Here is a 20,639-nt window from a genome sequence, read left to right as displayed (position 1 = left end):
CTGTCTTTCAAGAGTTCATTAACGAAATCTTCAGAGATCTCCTGTATGACTGCTTGGTAGTGTATCTGGATGACATCCTCATTTTTTCTAGGGATCTGAAGACCCATCGGGAATAAGTCAAAGAAGTGTTAACTCGTTTACGAAGGAATCAGTTATTCTGTAAGTAAGAGAAGTGCACCTTTGAAGTACCCACGATTCCTTTCCTCGGTTACATTCTTTCAGGGCAGAGGTTACAGATGGACCCCGCTAAAGTCCAGGCGATTCAGGATTGGGCGCTTCCAGCTACCCTTAAAGGAATTCAACGTTTCCTGGGGTTTGCTAACTTCTATCGAAGATTCATTCAAAATTATTCTTCTGTCATAGCTCCTATAACCGCATTAACTAGGAAGGGAGCCGATCCTGCCAAGTGGTCTCCGGAGGCTTTGGAAGCTTTTTCATCTTTAAAGGAGGCCTTCACGACTGCTCCAGTTCTTCGACAACCCGATCTCAGCCGTCCGTTCTTGGTGGAGGTTGATGCCTCTACTGTAGGAGTAGGAGCAGTATTATCCCAGCTTTTCGAGGACAAGAAGGTCCATCCTTGTGCGTTCTTCTGGCAAAGATTCTCCCCCGCTGAACAGAATTACGCTATTGGGGAAAAGGAATTACTGGCAATTAAGTTGGCCTTTGAGGAGTAGAGGTATTTGTTGGAGGGAGCTCAGCATCCAATTTCGGTGACCACGGATCACAAGAACCTCCTGTATCTACAGTCAGCCCGATGTCTGAACCCACGCCAAGCAAGATGGGCACTCTTCTTTACCCGTTTTAATTTTAAACTCAGTTACCGACCAGGTTCCCTCAACAAAAAGGCAGATGCATTATCTCGCTCCCTAAGTTCAGAAGAACCCTCTGACCGTTCAAAAGAGCAATTTATCCTGGAATCCACCTCTTTTTCTGCAACTAATACCTCTCCACTTCCTCCTCCAGGGAAGATCTTCGTTGCACCAAATCTTTGCAAAAAACTTCTTACATGGGCTCACTCCTCCTCCTTCATGGGCCATGCGGGCGGTCATAAGACACTTAAATTCATTCAGCGCTCCTACTGGTGGCCTCATCTCAGGACTGACGTTCAGGAATTCGTAGCTGCCTGTCCAAAATGTGCCCAGCATAAAAGTCCCAAAGGTCCACCAGCCGGGTTACTCCATCCTTTGCTGGTACCACGAAGACCATGGACGCATATTTCTATGGACTTTATTACAGATTTACCTACGTCTGGTGGGCGGAACACCGTATGGGTCATAGTTGACAGATTCTCTAAAATGGCACACTTTGTTCCTCTGGCTAATCTTCCATCTGCATCCCAGTTGGCAAAATTGTTTATAGCAGAGATCTTTCAACTCCATGGTCTACCACAGGAAATTGTTTCTGATAGAGGTCCTCAATTTGTGGCCAAGTTTTGGAGATCCCTATGTTCTGCTCTTGGCATGAAATTAAACTTCTCCTCAGGATATCATCCCCAAACAGAGAGTGAACCAGGATCTGGAGACTTTTCTGCATGTATTCGTGTCCTCCTCACAGGACGACTGTCTGGACTTCCTCCTGTTCGCAGAATTTGCCCATAACAATCTTTATCACTCTGCCACAAAATCTTCTCCATTCTTCATTAATTATGGTTGCCATCCAAGAGTTCCTGACTTCCAACTTCTGCCTACGCTCAAGGTTCCTGCCGCAGAGTCAACACTTCGACAATTTACTGAAGCCTGGAAAACAAGTTCACAAGACTTTGCTCAAGACATCCAAGAGATATAAGACCTATGCAGATCTGAAACGAAAAGCTGTACCAAGCCTTAAGGTAGGAGATCGGGTTTGGGTTTCCACACGTAACCTAAGATTAAAGGTTCCTACAAAAAGTTTGCTCCCAGATTTACTGGGCCTTACCCAATCGAAAAAGTGTTGAATCCTATGGCTTACAAAGTGAAATTACCTCCGTAGTTAAGAATTCCTAATGCATTTCATATTTCGCTCTTAAAACCATTGGTACTTAATCAGTTCAGAGCCGCTCTGCCTAAATCACCCAAGATCCAATCAACACATGGAGACGAATTTGAGATTCACAAGATCCTCGATTCTCGCAGACGTTATGGTCGCATCCAGTACCTTGTTGATTGTAAGGGGTATGGGCCAGAGGAGAGATCTTGGGTAGATGCAGAGGATGTCCATGCTCCAAGACTTCTTCGGACATTTCATGCCAAGTTTCCAACTAAACCACATAGGTGTCCGGAGTCCACCCGCAAAGGGAGGGTACTGTCAGCGTCCGGAGTCTTACCGGTACGCTGGGGCCGCGGGGCTGGCTTCCTTGGCGGAGGTGGGATGCTGCGCCGGATCCGGGGGCAGCAGTAGCGGCAGTGAGGGGGTCTGCTCGTGGCGGTGGGACGCCGCTACAGTGGGTCGTTCTTGCTGAGCCATTGCTAGGAGACCAGGGGCAGTGAGCAATGTGGCTTTGCAAAAAGGTCTGCATTACTGAGCGTCGCCATGTTGGAGACCAAATTTTAAGCATAGTTCCTGTTTCCTGTTTCTTCCAGCCAATCCAGGGGAAGCTCTCCCTATAAAAGGGGGCTGGTTTAGGACAGGGACGCCAGTTCTGCAAATTACAACCCTGTTGTAGGTGCTTTAGCCTGTGCTCCCAGGATTCCTGCTGTTTTCTGGTTCCTCCTGATCCTGCCTGGTCGGTTCTCTGTTGCTGCTGCAGCCCTGCCGATTTTAGCCTGCTACTGCCTGTGGAAGCGCTCCTGGAAAAACCGGTCCAGTAAGACTCTTTGGGCACAGTCGGCCCCGGGTCTTCTGCCTCGTCTTTCAAGCCACACTCCACAGATCTCCTTCACCAGCCACACCTTTGTACCACCGACCACAGCCTGATTATCTTCAGCCTCGTTTTCCAAACCACAGTCCACAGTCCTTGTCTCCAGCCACGTCTTTAACCACTATCCACAGTTCTGCAGTTCATTAATCACAACCTCTTCTTTCAAGCCACAATCCGCAGTTCTTTATCCGCAATTACGTTCCTTAACCATCGTGCTCCAGCCTCGGTTCTCTACCTCAGCCCTGTACATAATAAATACTTTCCACTGACTCTCAAACCCCGCCTACATTCTTCATTGCTCCGTGTCCCATGCGAAGGAACTATATCCAGCCCCCTCATCTTGTTCATTCACAGCCTGCTACCTCCTCAGGCAAATCTCAGCTGCCGGATCCTCAAACTTTGCTAGTCGTGACATAAAATAATACAATTCATGGACGGGGTATAATAATGTGAGAGCCTGGCCAACCCCCTTAAGGGTCAGCTACATCTACTCTCATGGCTTCTCCCGGAGAGGAGTAACTACAAGTCGGCAATATAAAGTCAAGTTTTTTTTAATTTTCTCAAGTTGTCCAAAACAGAAATAAATGCACAGAGCATAGTTATAAGAACAGAAGCAAAATCAGCTACATTGTTTTCCATGAGACAATGGGCAAAGTGTTTTTTTAATGCTCTAGATGGAGAGAAGTATAAAAATATAACCTCTAATTACTTAAGTAATTTATAAACTAAATAAATGTGATGGAACCAACAGACTCACCCAGAGTGATTTCGTATTCATTCTTAATAGCAGACAGCAACTGTTTGTACGTCTTAAAATCTTCAATGAAATATTCAAAAACTTCTCTGTATGGCTAAAAAAAACAAAAACAAAAAACTAATATATTAGTACTGAATATGAATACTTTAGTTTAGTCTTAATACTTATTAGAAATAAACCTATAATATATTTTAGGCAATATATATAAAAAATTATCAATTATTATCTTAACCTTCCTAGCGTGTTGCAATGAAGCATACACCTAAGGTGTTCGGGTCAAAAATGACCCATGGTGTAATATTCAATGTTATGGAATTATAGTCACATTTTATTTAATATTAGTAAATTAATTATTTATTCAGTTATTGTTTTGTTTTTTTCCTTTTTTGTATTTGTGTATCATTTAACATCGCCTTACAGGTAAGTTTTCATAACCATAAGGGAGTATGAATTTAATAAACCACTCTGTATTTATGGAATAAAAATGCTGTAATTCAATCATTCACCCCTGAAAATCATTGTAAACTTTCGAACAATACAACGTATGACATATTTTTCCTGTATTTATTACATATATTTATTTTTACATTCATTTGATAGAACAAGAAAATTTGCACTTGTGTATATTATTCGTTTATTTTCTAAACTAAAATTACACAATACAGACAAAATATTTGTGAAATATTTAGCTTACATCCATCAATACAATTTTAGACGTTTGAACAAATATTTAAGGGCATTTATTGAAAATTTGTAAATTCATTAGTCTGTAAATTGTTCCGTTATATATAATCATTACACACTTGAATTAAATGTGTCTTACAAGTGAACTTTCCACATTTGAAACACTTTACAGAACTTTTGTTGTCAGTCTGTGGGCACAAGGGACATCTTCCCCTTTTGCCAGAATTTGCTACACTTCCGGATGCTTCAGGTCGGGGTTCAGGTTGTCCTGAGTTTCAAATACTCACTGCCAATTCTCGCTCTTTGCAGATGCTTTCTTCCTTCAATGTGGTGGGAAACCAAAGTCATGCCAAGTTTCTCAATGAAGATTCTCCTATTGTGGAACAAGGTCATATTCCATGCTGGATTGATCTTGATGAACAATATGAAAGCATTATACGCGGAAATGTCTAGGATTTTGGGAAAAACTACGATGGGCCATCTGTTTGTCTTCCTCCGACAGGAATAGTGGGAGGCCAGTTTATCTAACGTGTCTACTCCTCCTTTGGTGCTGGTTAATCCAGAATGATTTAAGGTTTCTTCGTGTCTGTGTCTGCTATTTTTTTATAATGGTGAAGAGTGCTCTGCCGGATTATGCAGTTGCCTTACTTCGGGATGTACAACACAAAAGTCGTATCTTTAGTGAATGCAAATGTTGATGTGTACTTTGGGGCCCCTTTTGCAAGCAACTGCTGAGGAATTGTTGGTTTGTTCTTTCTGATTGTTCCAATCATTGTCAGTGTTTTTTTCAGAAGAATTTGTCCAAGGTCATAGGACATGAAAAAATTATCACATGTCCTTTCAAGCCTTGAACGAGATCGATGACAACCCTGAGACCTTGGTTTCGTTCCGGTGTAGAACCAGGCTGCTTTCCAAGAAACGGCTGTATATTCCAGACATAACTGGTAGCGTTGTCACAAAGTACCCAAAATTGTATACTGTACTTGGCTGGTTTGCTGGACATATACTGGCGAATAATATATTGAAAATTGCAGTACTCATACATTCTATGCACTGAAAATTCAACATGGGTCAATAACTGAATATTTACTATGGGAACAAAGTCACAAAATATTTTTGAAAAATTCCCAAAAAATATAATAGATCTAAATAAATAAATAAATAAATTTGATATTGGTAAAAAAAAGTCTTGAACATCCTAGAAAGGTTAAACAACAAGTTAATGTCAATGCCAGTAGAAATATCCCCAGCCACCAATATAGCCTTCCATATGCCTGTATGTGTCTCTTCTCTGTGTGGTTTTCAGCACATGTGCCTGCTTATACAGAAGCTTTCCATTATATGGACTGAAGCAGAAGAGAAGAGCCATGAGCAGGCCAGGCATTATTATTAACATGTATTTGTATAACACCATTAAACTCTGCAGTACTTTTCAATAAAATGTATAAAAGAAAATTATGCATCTAATTTTTGGGGTCTACTGGCAAATATTAAGCACTCTCAGGATGTATGTATGAGGGTCTGCAGCAGATATTAAACAGGGACAGAGGTGAAAGAAGAGAGAGAGAGAGAGAGAGAGAGAGAGAGGGAGAGAGAGAGAGAGGGCGGATGGGTGACAGAGATGAAAGTGATGGGCAAAGAAGGGAAGGTGGGGGACACTTGTCAGCACCTGGTGTTTGTGCAATGCCCCCTCACTTTCATCCCAACTGCAAGACACCTCTGGGCCGCATCCAGAAACCTCCATCCACTAAATTCAATGGGGGAGGGTTCAGAGATCAGAGAAAGAGTTAATGGGGGAATGCCAGAGAGACACAGGTGGGAGGGATATATATATTAGAATGTAAAGAAGACACAGGGGGAGGGGAACATGAGGCTGTAGCGATTAATGAGGCTGTATAGACACAGAAGGGTTGAGGCTATTTATGTGCTCCTGGTATATGTTACACATGTTTTCTTAAAATCTTATTTGCACTAGAGTTTTAATAAAGTTCTACAATATTGTTTAAGCGGGATGCAGTCAGGTTACCAGCAGTCAGAATCTCAGCGTTCAGGAGACTGATGCCGGAATCCCAACACCCGCTGATATCCCGACAGCCGGCATCCCGACACCCACCCAATATTCACACTCGGTGGGTCCACGCCACCAACTGAGTGAAAACAGATCCTGTAGCTAGCGAAGCCATAGTGACAGCCATCACCCCGTCTACCAGTAATTCCGTTTAAGCTACACATCATTTTCTTTTTTAAATTGTGTTTATTGAAAAGAAAAACATATCGCATAAGAACTATACACAGGATATGAAAAGAAAATTGCTTTCCAATTAGTGTTGAAGGACATAATCCAACAAGATATTTGTGCATAGAAAGGGTATAGGACAGGGATAGCCAACTCTGGTCCTCGAGAGCTACCAACAGTTAACGTTTTCCAGGTCTCCTCACAGAATCACAAGTTAAGTAATTAGCTCCACCTGTGGATCTTTTAAAATGTGCCAGTGAGTAATGAGTGCACCTGTGCACCTGCTAGGTGAGCTGGAAAATGTGAACCATTGGTAGCTCTCAAGGACCAAAGTTGGCTACCACTGGTATAGGAAATACAATGTAATAATGTCATGTGGTAAATCAATAGAGCCAGTAGACCAAAAATATCCCTTGTAACCAAACAACATTTCAATTCGAACAGCATCCCAGTCTAAAACAGCCTTAGCAGCCACTTCCATATTGTACCATGTAGTCATCTTGACCGTTTTCCTAACATAATCCCTAGTGGATGATGGCTAAGTGACTAAATAAGGGAGCCATATACAGTGGGGAAAAAAAGTATTTGGCCAGCCACCGATTGTGCAAGTTGACCCACTTAAAAAGATGAAAGAGGTCTGTAATTTCCATCATAGGTACACTTCAACTGTGAGAGACAGAATCTGAAGGGAAAAAAACAGGAAATCACATTGTATGATTTTTAAACAATTTACTTGTATATTCTTGCGGAAAATAAATATTTGGACACCTACCAAGCAGCAAGATTTCTGGCTTTCACAGAACTGTTACTTCTTCTTTAAGAAGCTCTTCTATCCTTCACTCATTACCTGTATTAATGGCACCTGTTTGAACTGGTTATCTGTATAAAAGACACCTGTCCACACCCTCAAACAGTCAGACTGCTACCTCTCCACCATGGCAAAGACCAGAGAGCTGTCTAAGGACACCAGGGACAAAATTGTAGAGCTGCACAAGGCTGGGATGAGCTACTCAACAACAGGCAAGCAGTCTTCAGGACGGCAGAAGACTTCAGTAATCCGGTACAGCGCGGCGGTAACGCTGCGCTCCATGCTCCCGCACACACACTTCCTTCAGCACTCACAGGATGCAGGGCGCTGGGGGGGGGGCACCCTGGGCAGCATGTTACTAAGTCTTCTTGGGCCGGCAGATGCTTGTTCGGTGCCTTGGCACCGTTTTCGGGACCCCTGCCGGCATTTTCGTGATTTTGAATTTGGCGGTCAGAAGCGCACCGGGAGGGGGCGAAGCTTAGCTGTGCGGCTCACAGGCGCCATTTTCTTCTCACATGCATGCAGGAGACGCTGGTCCGGGACCTCCACAAGCTCCATTAAAGTAACGGGGAGCTTATCGGGGGGGGGGGGACACACAGTAGCTGGTGCATAATTGGTATTATTGGGCAGCGCTGGTACATATATTTTCGTTAGTGGGATATATGGGCGCTGGGGTGTGAGCTGGCATACTCCCTCTGTGTTTCTCTATCCAGGCTTCCTTGTGAGCCTGTCCCCTGGCTGAGGCATTGTATGCAGGGCCGGAGCTTCCACTAGGCAGCTTTAGGCAGCTGCCTTGGGGCGCCGGGACCTGAAGGGGCGACCTGCTACAGCTGCATGAAAAAGGTAGTGAGGTCCTACATCTCATAGCAGCCGCAATCCCCCTGGCACAATTTTCTACAGTAACCGCGACTGCCAAGCTCCTGTATTGCAGCATCCAACTCCACCTTGCACAGGCAGTAACTTTGACAGCTCCTGGAGTCCTGGCAGGGGGTGACATGCGGTGCTGCTCTTCATTCCAGGCTCTTTCACAGACTACTCAGTCCCAACTCTGCATCGCAGCCTGCAGGTAAGGTGGCTGCACAGTGCACTCTCTGCATTTAATAAAAGAGGGGGAGAGCAGCAGTCTGGGAAGGGGGGGAGAGGAGCAGTTTGCATGCACACAGATGGTGGAGGGGATAGAACAGACATTTAAAAGAATGGGGTGGTGGGGGGGCAGCAGGAGCCCACACAGACTGGGGAGAAGGGAGCAGCCATACAACAGACGGGGTGGGGGTGAGCAGCAGTATGCCTTTCTCCTGAAGGGCAGGTAGGGGGAAGGGGCAGTAGGCAGAAGTTTTGCCTAGGGTGCCAAGAGACCTTGCACCGGCCCTGATTGTAGGTGTGTGTCGGTGGGTCGATACTAGGTGTCGACATGTCTGATGCTGAATGTTATTCACCGGAGGTTATTGGGGGGGCAGATGCGGGTCTGGAGTTGGCTCTGTCGACGCAGCCGACAACTGACTTACTTGCACTGTTGAATACGATTAATTCTAATGTGACTTCTTTATCAAAGAGATTAGATAAATCTGAATCACAGACACAGGTGTGGAAAAAATCCATGGAGGATGCTTTGTCGCAGGTACAGACCCCTTCGGGGTCAATAAAGCGGCCGTTTACTCAAGTGGTAGATACTGATACCGACACGGATTCTGAGTCCGATGTCGACTTCACTGAGGCTCCTTTACATCCAAGATTAGTTAAGAGTATTCAGTACATGATTGTGGCTATAAAAGATGTGTTACGCATTTCTGAGGAACCTGCCGTACAGGAAACAAGGATTTGCTTGTTTAAAGAGAAAAAAACCTGAGGTGCAGTTTCCTCCCTCTCATGAGATGAATACTCTTTGTGAAAAGGCTTGGGAGTCGCCGGAAAAGAGGTCGCAGATTCCCAAGAGGATTTACATGGCGTATCCTTTTCCATCTATTGATAGGGGAAAATGGGAGGCGTCTCCTAATGTTGATAAAGCTTTATCTCGTTTGTCTAAGAAGGTGGCGCTTCCGTCTCCTGACACGGCAGCTCTTAAGGATCTGGCGGATCGCAAGCTGGAGACGTCTCTGAAGTCCATTTTCACTAATACGGGTGCATTGCTCAGACCTGCTGTGGCGTCGGTATGGGTGAGTAGTGCTATTGCTAAATGGGCTGAGAATTTAGCTGCTGATATGGATACCCTTGATAAAGATACTGTTCTTTTGACTCTTGGTTATATCAAGGACGCGGCGAGGGATGTTGGTCTCTTGGGGTCAAGAGCCAATGCCATGTCGATTTCGGCCAGGAAGGCGCTGTGGATCCATCAATGGAATGCTGATGCCGATTCAAAGAGCTATGGAAGTCTTACCCTTCAAAGGTAATGTCCTGTTTGGGGAATGCTTGGCGGACCTGGTTTCTACCGCGACGGCGGGTAAGTCGTCTTTTCTTCCCTATGTTCCCACACAACACAAAAAGCCACCACATCAGCAGATGCAGTCTTTTCGTCCAAATCAATACAGGCGAGGAAAAGGTTCGTCCTTTCTCGCTTCAAAAGGTAGAGGAAGGGGAAAGAAGTCGCCTGCAGTGTCAGGTGCCCAGGACCAGAAGTCCGCCCCTGCCGCTACCAAGTCCACCGCATGACGCTGGGGCTTCCCTGGGGAAGTCCGTACTTGTGAGGGGCTGTCTGCAGTTCTTCAGTCGGGTCTGGGTCCAATCGGACTTGGATCCGTAGATTCTAGAGATTGTATCTCAGGGCTACAGGCTGGAGTTTCAGGAGACGCCCCCTCACCGGTTTTTCATGTCGACCCTGCCAGTGTCTCTTCCGGACACGGAGGTCGTGCTGGCAGCAATACAAAAAGTTGTGTCTTCAGAGGGTCATTGTTCCCGTTCCCCCGTCTCAACAGGGGGAGGGGTTCTATTCGAGCCTTTTTGTGGTGCTGAAACCGGACGCTTCGGTCAGACCGATTCTGAACCTAAAGTCCCTCAATCCATACTTGAAAGTTTTCAAGTTCAAGATGGAATCTCTTCGAGCGGTGATTGCCAGCCTAGAAGGGGGGGATTTTATGGCGTCAGTGGACATAAAGAATGCCTACCTACACGTCCCGATTTATCCTCCGCATCAAGCTTTCCTAAGGTTTGTGGTACAGGATTCTCATTACCAATTTCAGACGTTGCCGTTTGGGCTTTCCACGGCCCCGAGGATTTTCACCAAGGTCATGGCAGAAATGATGGTTCTCCTTCGCAGGCAAGGGGTTACAATTACCCTGTACTTGGACGATCTCCTGATAAAGGCGAGGTCCAAGGAACGCTTGCTGAGGAGTGTGAATTTGGTACTGTTGGTGCTTCGGCAGCACGGTTGGGTGCTAAATTTGCCGAAATCTCAGTTGATTCCGGCCACTCGGCTGTCTTTTCTAGGCATTTTCAGGACACGGAGTTACGAAAAGTATTTCTTCCAGAAGAAAAAGCTCTAGAACTGCAGTCGATGGTCAGGGAACTTCTGCGGCCGAAGAGTGTGTCCATCCATCACTGTACTCGGGATCTGGGGAAAATGGTTGCGGCGTACGAAGCCATTCCGTTTGGCAGGTTTCATGCTGAGCAAATGGTCCGGGTCTCACCTGCACATGCACCGGAAGATAAGTCTATCTCTCAGAGCCAGAATTTCTCTCCTGTGGTGGCTGCAAAGTTCTCACCTCCTAGAAGGTCGCCGGTTCGGTATCCTGGACTGGGTACTTCTGACAACAGATGCAAGTCTCCGGGGCTGGAATGCAGTCACCCAAGGAAGAAAATTCAAGGGGAGATGGTCGCTCCAGGAAGCATGTCTCCACATAAATGTTCTCGAGTTAAGAGCCATTTACAACGGCCTGCTACAAGCAAGAAGCCTTCTTAAGGGTCGACCTGTCCTGGTACAGTCAGACAACATCACAGCGGTGGCACATATAAACCGTCAAGGCGGAACAAGGAGCAGAGCGGCAATGGCGCTGGGCGGAAAAACACGTGAGCGCCCTGTCAGCAGTCTTCCTACCGGGAGTTGACAACTGGGAAGCAGATTTCCTCAGCAGACACGATCTCCATCCGGGAGAGTGGGCTCTTCACCAAGAGGTATTTGCAGAGGTGACAAAGCGTTGGGGAATTCCGTTAATCGACATGATGGCGTCTCGTCTCAACAAGAAGCTCCCGAGGTATTGTTTCAGGTCAAGGGACCCCCAAGCCAGTGCAGTGGACGCCCTGGTGTCTCCGTGGGTGTTGCTGTCGGTGTATGTGTTCCCTCCAATTTCTCTCATTCCAAAGGTACTGGGGATCATTCGACGAGCAAGGGTTCAGGCGATTCTCGTCATTCCAGATTGGCCAAGAAGGGCCTGGTACCTGGATCTTCAGGAGTTACTGGTGGAAGATCCTTGGCCACTTCCTCTAAGAGAGGACCTGTTGTTGCAGGGTCCATGCGTGTTTCCAGACTTACCGCGGCTGCGTTTGACGGCATGGAAGTTGAGCGTCAGATCTTAGATCGTAAGGGTATTCCCGGGGAGGTCATTCCCACTCTCATTAAGGCTAGGAAGGAGGTTACGGCGAAACATTATCACCGTATTTGGAGAAAGTATGTTTCCTTGTGTGAGACTAAAATGGCTCCTGCGGAAGATTTTCACTTGGGTCGTTTTCTCCACTTTTTGCAGGCAGGTGTAGATGCAGGCCTGAAATTAGGCTCCATCAAAGTGTAGATTTCGGCTTTGTCTATTTTCTTTCAAAAGGAATTAGCTGTCCTCCCAGAGGTTCAGACTTTTGTGAAAGGAGTAATGCATATCAATCCTCCGTTTGTGCCTCCTGTGGCTCCATGGGATCTTGAGGTGGTCTTACAGTTTCTCATGTTTTCCTGGTTTGAACCTTTGCATAAGGTTAAGTTGAAGTTTCTCACTTGGAAGGTAGTCATGCTGTTGGCGCTGGCGTCTGCCAGGCGGGTGTCTGAGTTGGCGGCCTTATCTCATAAGAGCCCGTACTTGATTTTTCATTCAGATAGGGCAGAATTGCGGACTCGTCAACAATTTTTGCCGAAGGTGGTGTCTTCGTTTCACATTAACCAACCTATTGTGGTGCCGGTGGCTACGGATGCTGTGGCGGTTCCAAAATCTCTGTATGTGGTGAGAGCTTTGAAGATCTACGTCGCCAGAACGGCTGTTGCCAGGAAAACTGAGGCGCTGTTTGTCCTAAATGCTTCTAACAAGATTGGTCATCCTGCTTCAAAACAGACTATTGTACGCTGGATTTGTAGTACGATTCAGCTGGCTCATTTTTCGGTCGGGCTACCCGTGCCGAAGTCAGTAAAAGCCCATTCTACCAGAAAAGTGGGCTCGTCTTGGGTGGCTGCCCGAGGCGTCTCGGCTTTACAGCTTTGCCGAGCGGCCACCTGGTCAGGTGCAAACACTTTTGCTAAGTTCTATAAGTTTGATACCCTGGCTGATGAGGACCTTGCGTTTGCTCAGTCGGTGCTGCAGAGTCGTCCGCACTCTCCCGCCCGGTCTGGAGCTTTGGTATAAACCCCATGGTCCTATTGGAGTCCCCAACATCCTCTAGGACATAAGAGAAAATAGGACTTTGGTACTTACCGATAAATCCTTTTCTCCTAGTCCGTAGAGGATGCTGGGCTCCCATCCCAGTGCGGATTGTTACTGGATATGTATTCTTGTTGGTTAACTTGGTTTATACACGGGTTGTGTATTTCTGGTTTTCAGCTTGTTGCTGTTGTTAATTCATAATGTTATCTGGTTTACGGTTACTCCGGTTGTACGGTATGTTTGTGGTGTGGGCTGGTATGTTTGTAGCCCTTAGTTTACACAAAAATCCTTTCCTCGAAATGTCTGTCTCTCCTGGGCACAGTTCCTATAACTGAGGTCTGGAGGAGGGCATAGAGGGAGGAGCCAGTTCACACCCAGTTTAAGTCTTTTCAGTGTGCCCAAGCTCCTGTGGATCCCGTCTATACCCCATGGTCCTTTTGGAGTCCCCAGCATCCTCTACGGACTAGGAGAAAAGGATTTATCGGTAAGTACCAAAATCCTATTTTTCCTTCTCCTAAGTGGCCTTCATGTATCTTGCACAGCATAGTTTTTCTTAGTCGTGCAGGTATTACAAACCTATTGCCTTTGTAAATAATACCATCGACAACTGTAAGGTCACTGCGGTACATCCAATAATCATGGATAGACAGCGGGCACGCATGTTTTTCTACTGGCCAACCTTTCAGAATGATATCTTTCAACACTTTCATTGTGTCATCTGTCTCAGTTTCTTTCCTAATCTGTTCTTGTCTTGCAAGAGACACTGGTAGAGAAGCTACGATCAAATTAACATAGGCTTCTATCTCTTCATCCATCAGACTTTTGGAACCTTCACGTTTGTCCACAGCACGAGAAAGTGTATCAGCAATGTACATGTATTTGCCGGGACAGTACAGCAAGTGTACATCATATTTCTGTAGTCTGATAAGCATTCGTTGAATTCTCATGGTACAGTCATGTAATGATTTAGTCATGATAGCTATCAATGGCTTGTGGTCAGTTTCCACTGTAAATGTTTGACCATACACAAACTGATGAAATCGCTCACATGCATATGTGATCGCTAGAAGTTCTTTTTCTATCTGAGCATACCTTGTTTCAGCACTTGTCAGTGCTCTTGATGCAAAGATTACTGGTTGCCATGTATCCTCATGTTCTTGTAACAGCACTGAGCCTAGGCTAAATTGCGAAGCATTTGCTGAAATTCTTATTCTTTCCGCAGGATCAAAGAATTTAGCACTGGTTGCTCTGTAATGATCTGTTTCAAGTTTTGCCAACTTTCTTCTTGTTCATGTGACCACATCCACTCGTTATCTTTGTCCAACAACCATCTAAGAGAGGCTGTCCGTTCAGAGAGTTGAGAAATAAACTTTCCTAAGTAAGTAATCATTCCTAGGAATCTTCTGACGTCGTCTTTGTTGTTAGGACGTTCCATGTTCACTATAGCTAATATTTTCCTTGGGTCTGGTATTACACCTTGATCCGAGACCACGTCGCCCATAAAGGTAAGTGTATTCACACCATATTCACATTTGTCCTTGTTTAGCTTTAGATTGACTTTCTTGACAAGTTCCATTACTTGTCTCAATCTAGAATCATGTTCTTCCTTTGTAGATCCCCAGACAATAATGTCATCCATCATTGTTTCAACACCTGGAATATGTTCAAAAATCATGTGTATCTTTTTGTGATATACTTCTGGAGCAGACAATATTCCATATGGTAGTCAAAGAAATCTGTATCGACCTTCTGGTGTATTAAATGTACAAAGCTTTGAGCTGGCCTCATCTAGCTTCATTTGCCAGAATCCTGAAGACGCGTCCGATTTACTGAACCATTTTGATCCTGCAAATTGCGACATGATTTCATCTCTGGTTGGTAGTTTGAAATGTTCTCGTTTAATAGCTTTGTTTAAATCTCTGGGGTCTAGACATATTCGGAGTTGTCCATTTTTCTTTTCAACAATTACTAAGGAGCTTACCCATTCAGTAGGCTCATCAACTTTCTGTATCACACCCAAGGCTTCCATGCGATTTAACCCTTGTTTCAGTTTTACTTTCAGCGCAAACGGCACTTTTCTACAGGGGTGTATCACTGAAGAAACTTGCATGTCTATATTTATTTTATGCTCTCCAGGCAAACAACCTAGACCTTCAAACAAGTCTCTGTATTCTGTAAACATCGATTTGCAGTCATCTTCTACTTGTGATGTCACCATAAAAACTTTCTTTAGCAAGCTTAGTTTCTCACAGGAACTTAATCCTAGAATCGGTTGCACATTTTTATCCACAATCAGAAGAGATGTTTTAAACTGTTGTCCCTTATATTTCAGTGTCACTAAGCATGTACCTTTCACAGGAATTTCCTCCCCAGTGTACCCTATAACTTTCACTTTGGCTGTGTGAATTTTAGGTTTTACTCTAAAAGTCTTATAGTCTAGAAACAATATTAAATTCACCTGCGCGCCAGTATGAAGCTTAAAGGGAATGACAATCTCGTTCACAGTTAAAGGGACAATCCATTCTTTCTTATCTGCACTGCAAAGTTCAATGCAATCCACAAAGAATTCATCTGTTTGTTTAACAGCATGCACTTTGGTTGTTTTACTTTTAATTTTACAGCATTTGGCAAAGTGATTAAGTCTACCACATTTCATGCAGGTTTTACCATAAGCAGGGCACATTTTAGGATTGTGAGCATTTCCACATCTACTACACATTTCCTTATTAGACTGTGGATTAGACTGCTTCATTCTTGAGAACGGAGGTTTGCATGGCTCTGTTTTCTGCACTACATGCACATCAGCTTCCTTGTGTAACTTTTTGGCTTGAAATCTACTTATTTCTGCAGATCTACACATAGTCACTGCCTTTTCTAGTGTTAGGTCTTGCTCTCTCTGCAGTCTCTCTCTGAGTCCATTATCAGGTATTCCACAGACAATACAATCTCTAATCAGTGAATCCTTTAAATCACCAAACTTACATGTTTTACTGAGTGATTGCAGCTCTGTAACATACTGATCAAATCCATCTACAGACTTCTGATCACATGTGAAAAACTTATATCTTTCATATGTCACATTTTTCTTTGGCACAAAGTAATCTTCAAACTTTTGCATTATACAAGATAGCACCATATTCTGCCCCTCAGCAAACTGAAAACTATTATAAATGTCCATCACATCCTCCCCTATCACATGGAGGAAAATGGATGGCTTCGTGTTGTCGGCCTCTGAATCAGCTCCACATGCAGCAAGATATATATTAAACCTTTGCTTAAATCTTTTCCAGTTTTCAGACAAGTTACCAGACATCAGCATGCCGGTTGGTGGAGCCAGTTTATCCATGGTTACTCACTGTTTGAAGATAGGAGCACACGGCAGGTTTGCAGACACTGAGTATCACAGCCACAGACTTCTGCAAGATTCTTTCACACTCTGAGAGCACTAGTAGTCCAAGTTAAACTTCTTCTGACACCATGTTTTGTTCATACGTTTGTAAATCCAATCATCAGGACACAGAGACATGTGAGTTCACTGCTGTGCTGTTTATTCCCTCCAACTCCAGGCACACTGCACACTGGACCACCCACTTCCCAGCATCCCCCTGGTCCCAGGGACCATCACTGAAGATTCAGGCTTACACAGATCAGTAAGGGAGTGTCTACAAATATTAAGCATTCTAATACACTAACATCACAAACACCTGGTATATTCGTGTGTCTCACCTTGTAGAATGTGCCAAGAGATTCCCATATGCAGTTAAGTTCCCTATTTAGAGATGGTATATGTTGTCTCAGAACCAGAGCCAATTTGAAAAAAATGACTTTCATTTTTGAATTCAGTAACCCCAAAATACCCTAAATTCATTCAAATGTTGATAAATAAACATATTTTTTTGGTGTGGGGACGGGGACTCTGTAATAATAATAATTATAATAATAATAATAATAATAATAATAATAAGAAGAAGAAAATCCTTATTTTGCTGAATAAGAAATCATTTTACTTCCAGTCACAATACGATGTCCCTTATTTGCATGGCCTGTATACAATCCATTTCTTTAAATGGACCTGTGTGCCGCTACTCCAGTTTTTGTCAACTACTATTTCTAAAATCTTTCCTAATTAGTTTCCCATTTATTGTCAAGCAGCACAGCTGGTACAACGTCCTAGGTTTATAAATATACAATTATGAACATAAAAGTTGATCTGCCATGTCTGTATAAACCATTTTGTAGCAAATTATTATGCTGAGCCATGTTACTAACCCTACACAGCTTAGTTTCATCTGCAAATATATGCACTTTACCTTTTAGGCAATCTTCACAGTCATTAGTAAATTAAAAAGGAATTCTAAATACTATTCATAACTAAATTCTCTGATCTTTCCTTCAACCAATGTACAGTATCACTCTGAGACATAGAACAATATTGAAAGCTTTGGAAAATAAAACTGCAGTTTGCAATTTATCTCTCCAAAAAAAATGTAATCTTATTGACTGCAACTTAATGTAGACACTATCCAATCAATTTATTCTCTACAAAGTGTTTTCTGGATAGTATGTCTCACAATCACTTCACAATCTCTTCAATTTACCTGCTGAAGCATACAAGCTACTAAATTGCATGAGAATATCGTCTAGGGCAGAATGTCGACATTCACCGTATCGACATTCAGAATGCCAACACTCACAGAATGTTGACATTGTCAAAATTTTGATATTGTGAATGATGACAGATAGAATGTTGATAGGTTATTTTAGGGTTGGGGTTAGTTGACAAGTCAACGGAACACCCCAATCCCTGACAGACTGCCGACATTCACAATGTTGAGATTATATCATTGTTGACATTCCGACCTTGTCAGCATACTGAATGTTGACATTCAGACCATATCGATATTCTTGTATTGACATTCTGAACATCAACTTTTTGTACCACACCCCTAAAATGTAAGTCAGTCTGAGGATTCAAGTCACAGCCCACAGTGGGTCTGCAAACAGAGCACTTGGCTACTACTTCACTCAGTTACCTAAGTATGAGGAGAGACTATTCTTAATGTCTTTAACTAGCCTTATGATAGACACGGTACTAATAAACAAACAAACAAACAAACAAACAAACAAGTGAATTAGAAAGTTTGAGCCAGTAGATCTACTACTTTACTTATATTTTACATTTCTGGAATTACTCTTCAATGTCTACAATCAGACTACTGGATATCTAAACAGAAAACCTGACAGCAGATTAGAACAAGGACCTAAACCACCATGAGCAGTAGAGCGCTTGGGTACTAATAGACTGAGCCACCTGATGCTTTAACCAATTTATATCAAAGTCTTCAGACAGACTGATGCAACAGTTATGGCCCCCTTACATCTGAAATGTATTGGGACAATGCCCCTATCACCAAAAGCAGGGGATTGAGAATATTAAACATGTTTCAAACTCCAAATCCACGGATCATGACCATTTTCGGTCGGGATCAAGGAATCCGGGCATTTTAACTTCCCCGAATCCCTGACGGATTGCCGATCATCACTGGCTGCTGATCTAGTCGGCAGACTGGCGGTGTAGGCAAGTCGGGAAATTGGGGGATTGTGTCCAATGATGTAGGAGGGCCATAAGCATGGGAATTCAAACAGGATTTACAGTGACTGCAAAGCTGTTAGCTACTAGTCCACTCAGCAAACTTATGCTTTAAAAAGGTGGTGAGTCTTCATTCTGCCTATTACAACATACAAATGATACAAATCAAAAGCTGTCAACAAACCTGCAAAAAAAATTATAATAATAATGAGGTGGTTGCGACAGGTTACATAGCACAAAAGCATGCTACAGTATTTGAGCTATCTGGTCAATCTGAAAGCGCAAAACATTTCTATATTATACATTATAGAAAATATTATTTTCTATTATAAATTTATAATGAGGGCAATAATTACATATTGAAGGAGGCAGATAAGTATGAATTTTTTTTTTTGGGGGGGGGGAAATACTATTGTGTTGCTTGTTTATTGTGTGGAAATGATGGTGAAGACAATGTGTGTGAGTAAAATCAATATATTGATCATGAGAGTCACAGGGCTTTCCAATACCTAGAGGATTAGAATCCTTCAGGGAATATCCTTTATACATGTAAAGGTAGGAGACTACTGCATGACCCACTTACTGTACAGAAACCTGTGGAGATTTCAGATAACTTTTCCAGGGAGCATATAGTCTTGACTGAAGTCTGTATCTCATTGGAGCATGAGGTGCGTGTCCAAATTACCCAGTGTACTCTCCAAAAGAAGGGCCCTATTTTTCCCCAACCCCTTGGAGCCAGAAGGCTCAAATAATGGAAAAGGTAATCTTTGTGTCCCCTCCTGGGAACGGATCCTTTGGTTCTCCCCATAAGGGTCTTGCCCAAACCCACACAAATGTGAGACCCACACACAAAAAAAACATAAAAATGTGTGAGGAAAAGTGCAAATAAATAAATAAATAAGCCCTAGCCTTTTGTCTGGGAGTAAAAAAAATTGTTCTGGCCAGAAGGTTAGGGTAAAGGTAATATAGTGCCACCTGTTAAAAGTAGTGCTCAATGCAAAATGCCATACCAGTGCAAAGGTCTGCTCAAGTGCACTTTCACGTTCTCCTGGCTCAGGTGGCATCAGGGGCACATAACACCTGAGGCTTCAGCAGCCTGCCTCTCTGCCAAAGGACCAAGTGATGGCCCATCACCTACGGGGGGCACATTTAAGCCACACACAGTACACAGGTATCTACACTTAGTCTTAGCTAAAAGACAAAGAAAAGACTGAAGTCTAGTTCACTATAACCACCAGTAGAGCACGTAGCTGCTAGTCTGCTCAGCCAGCATGTGATTTAGGAGAGTAAGGAAGAACCCAGACAGGGAACTCAACTTGTTTCAGCACAATCACTGCCCACTAAATATTGGCAACTAGTCCATTTAGAGTGGATTAAATATTTGGGTGTTGACTTCACTAGCACTTGAAAGGTCAGTGGTGAGCAATATCAGATATTCAGCTAGGAAAAAATAATTGATGCTCAAAGTTGATGAGGAATATGAACTGGGAATAATTTGGTGTTCTCTGAACCTTCTGTTCAGCAGAACCGCAATAGACAGATATCCTTACATGTATCAAGAAAAGAAGAGGTGCATATTGTATACTGCATGTAAACAATCAAATTCAAATTTTTGTGTAATAGTGACCCTCAACTATTACAAAAAATATAAAATGACAATTCAATATGTTGTCTTTAGAAAATGTGTTCTTATGCATTAATTGGAGAAAGCTTTCTTAATGACTTCAACCAGCCTGATGCAATATCCCCTGTACTAAAATGGAAGCAACTTCCAGAGCCATAACTAGGGTAGTGGAACTGGTAATCCACACACAGCGCAATGATCTGTGGGCGGGCAACAGACCACCGCAATCAGCCGAGCGCCACTGCGATATACTAATATATACCTATTCTCACTGGCGGGCGTCCGGCTCCTTCTCGGTGAAGTGAGCCGTCCACTCCTGGCTGTGCTGAATGAGCTCTGCCTCACTTCAGACATGACCCTCGTCAGTCCCTGTGGCTTGCACCCCCTGCACCCCCCTTATGATGCCACTGCCAAAGGGGTAATTGTAAACGAAAAAACTCATGCGTAAAGTGTAAAAGGGGCTCTACTGTGTGGCATAATGTGTATAAGGGGCTCTACTGTGTGACGTAACGTATATAAGGGGCTCTACTGTGTGGTGTAATGTTAATAACAGAC

At 43.6% G+C, this 20,639-nt stretch overlaps 1 protein-coding gene across 2 annotated transcripts in view; it reads right to left on the bottom strand.

Moving 5' to 3' along the window:
- TSNAXIP1 (translin associated factor X interacting protein 1) overlaps positions 1 to 20,639 on the bottom strand; it is a 485,291-nt gene that overhangs the window by 307,868 nt on the left and 156,784 nt on the right. For both annotated transcript variants that reach the window (XM_063945278.1, XM_063945277.1), the window contains exon 5: positions 3,594 to 3,687. In XM_063945278.1, coding sequence (XP_063801348.1) covers positions 3,594 to 3,687 — 94 coding nt within the window. The remainder of the gene's footprint in view (positions 1 to 3,593; positions 3,688 to 20,639) is intronic.

Source organism: Pseudophryne corroboree, chromosome 11 (assembly GCF_028390025.1).
Source record: "Pseudophryne corroboree isolate aPseCor3 chromosome 11, aPseCor3.hap2, whole genome shotgun sequence".
Lineage (NCBI taxonomy): Eukaryota > Metazoa > Chordata > Amphibia > Anura > Myobatrachidae > Pseudophryne > Pseudophryne corroboree.
Note: the sequence above shows the minus strand (reverse complement) of the source record. Positions and strands in the feature narration are given on the sequence as shown.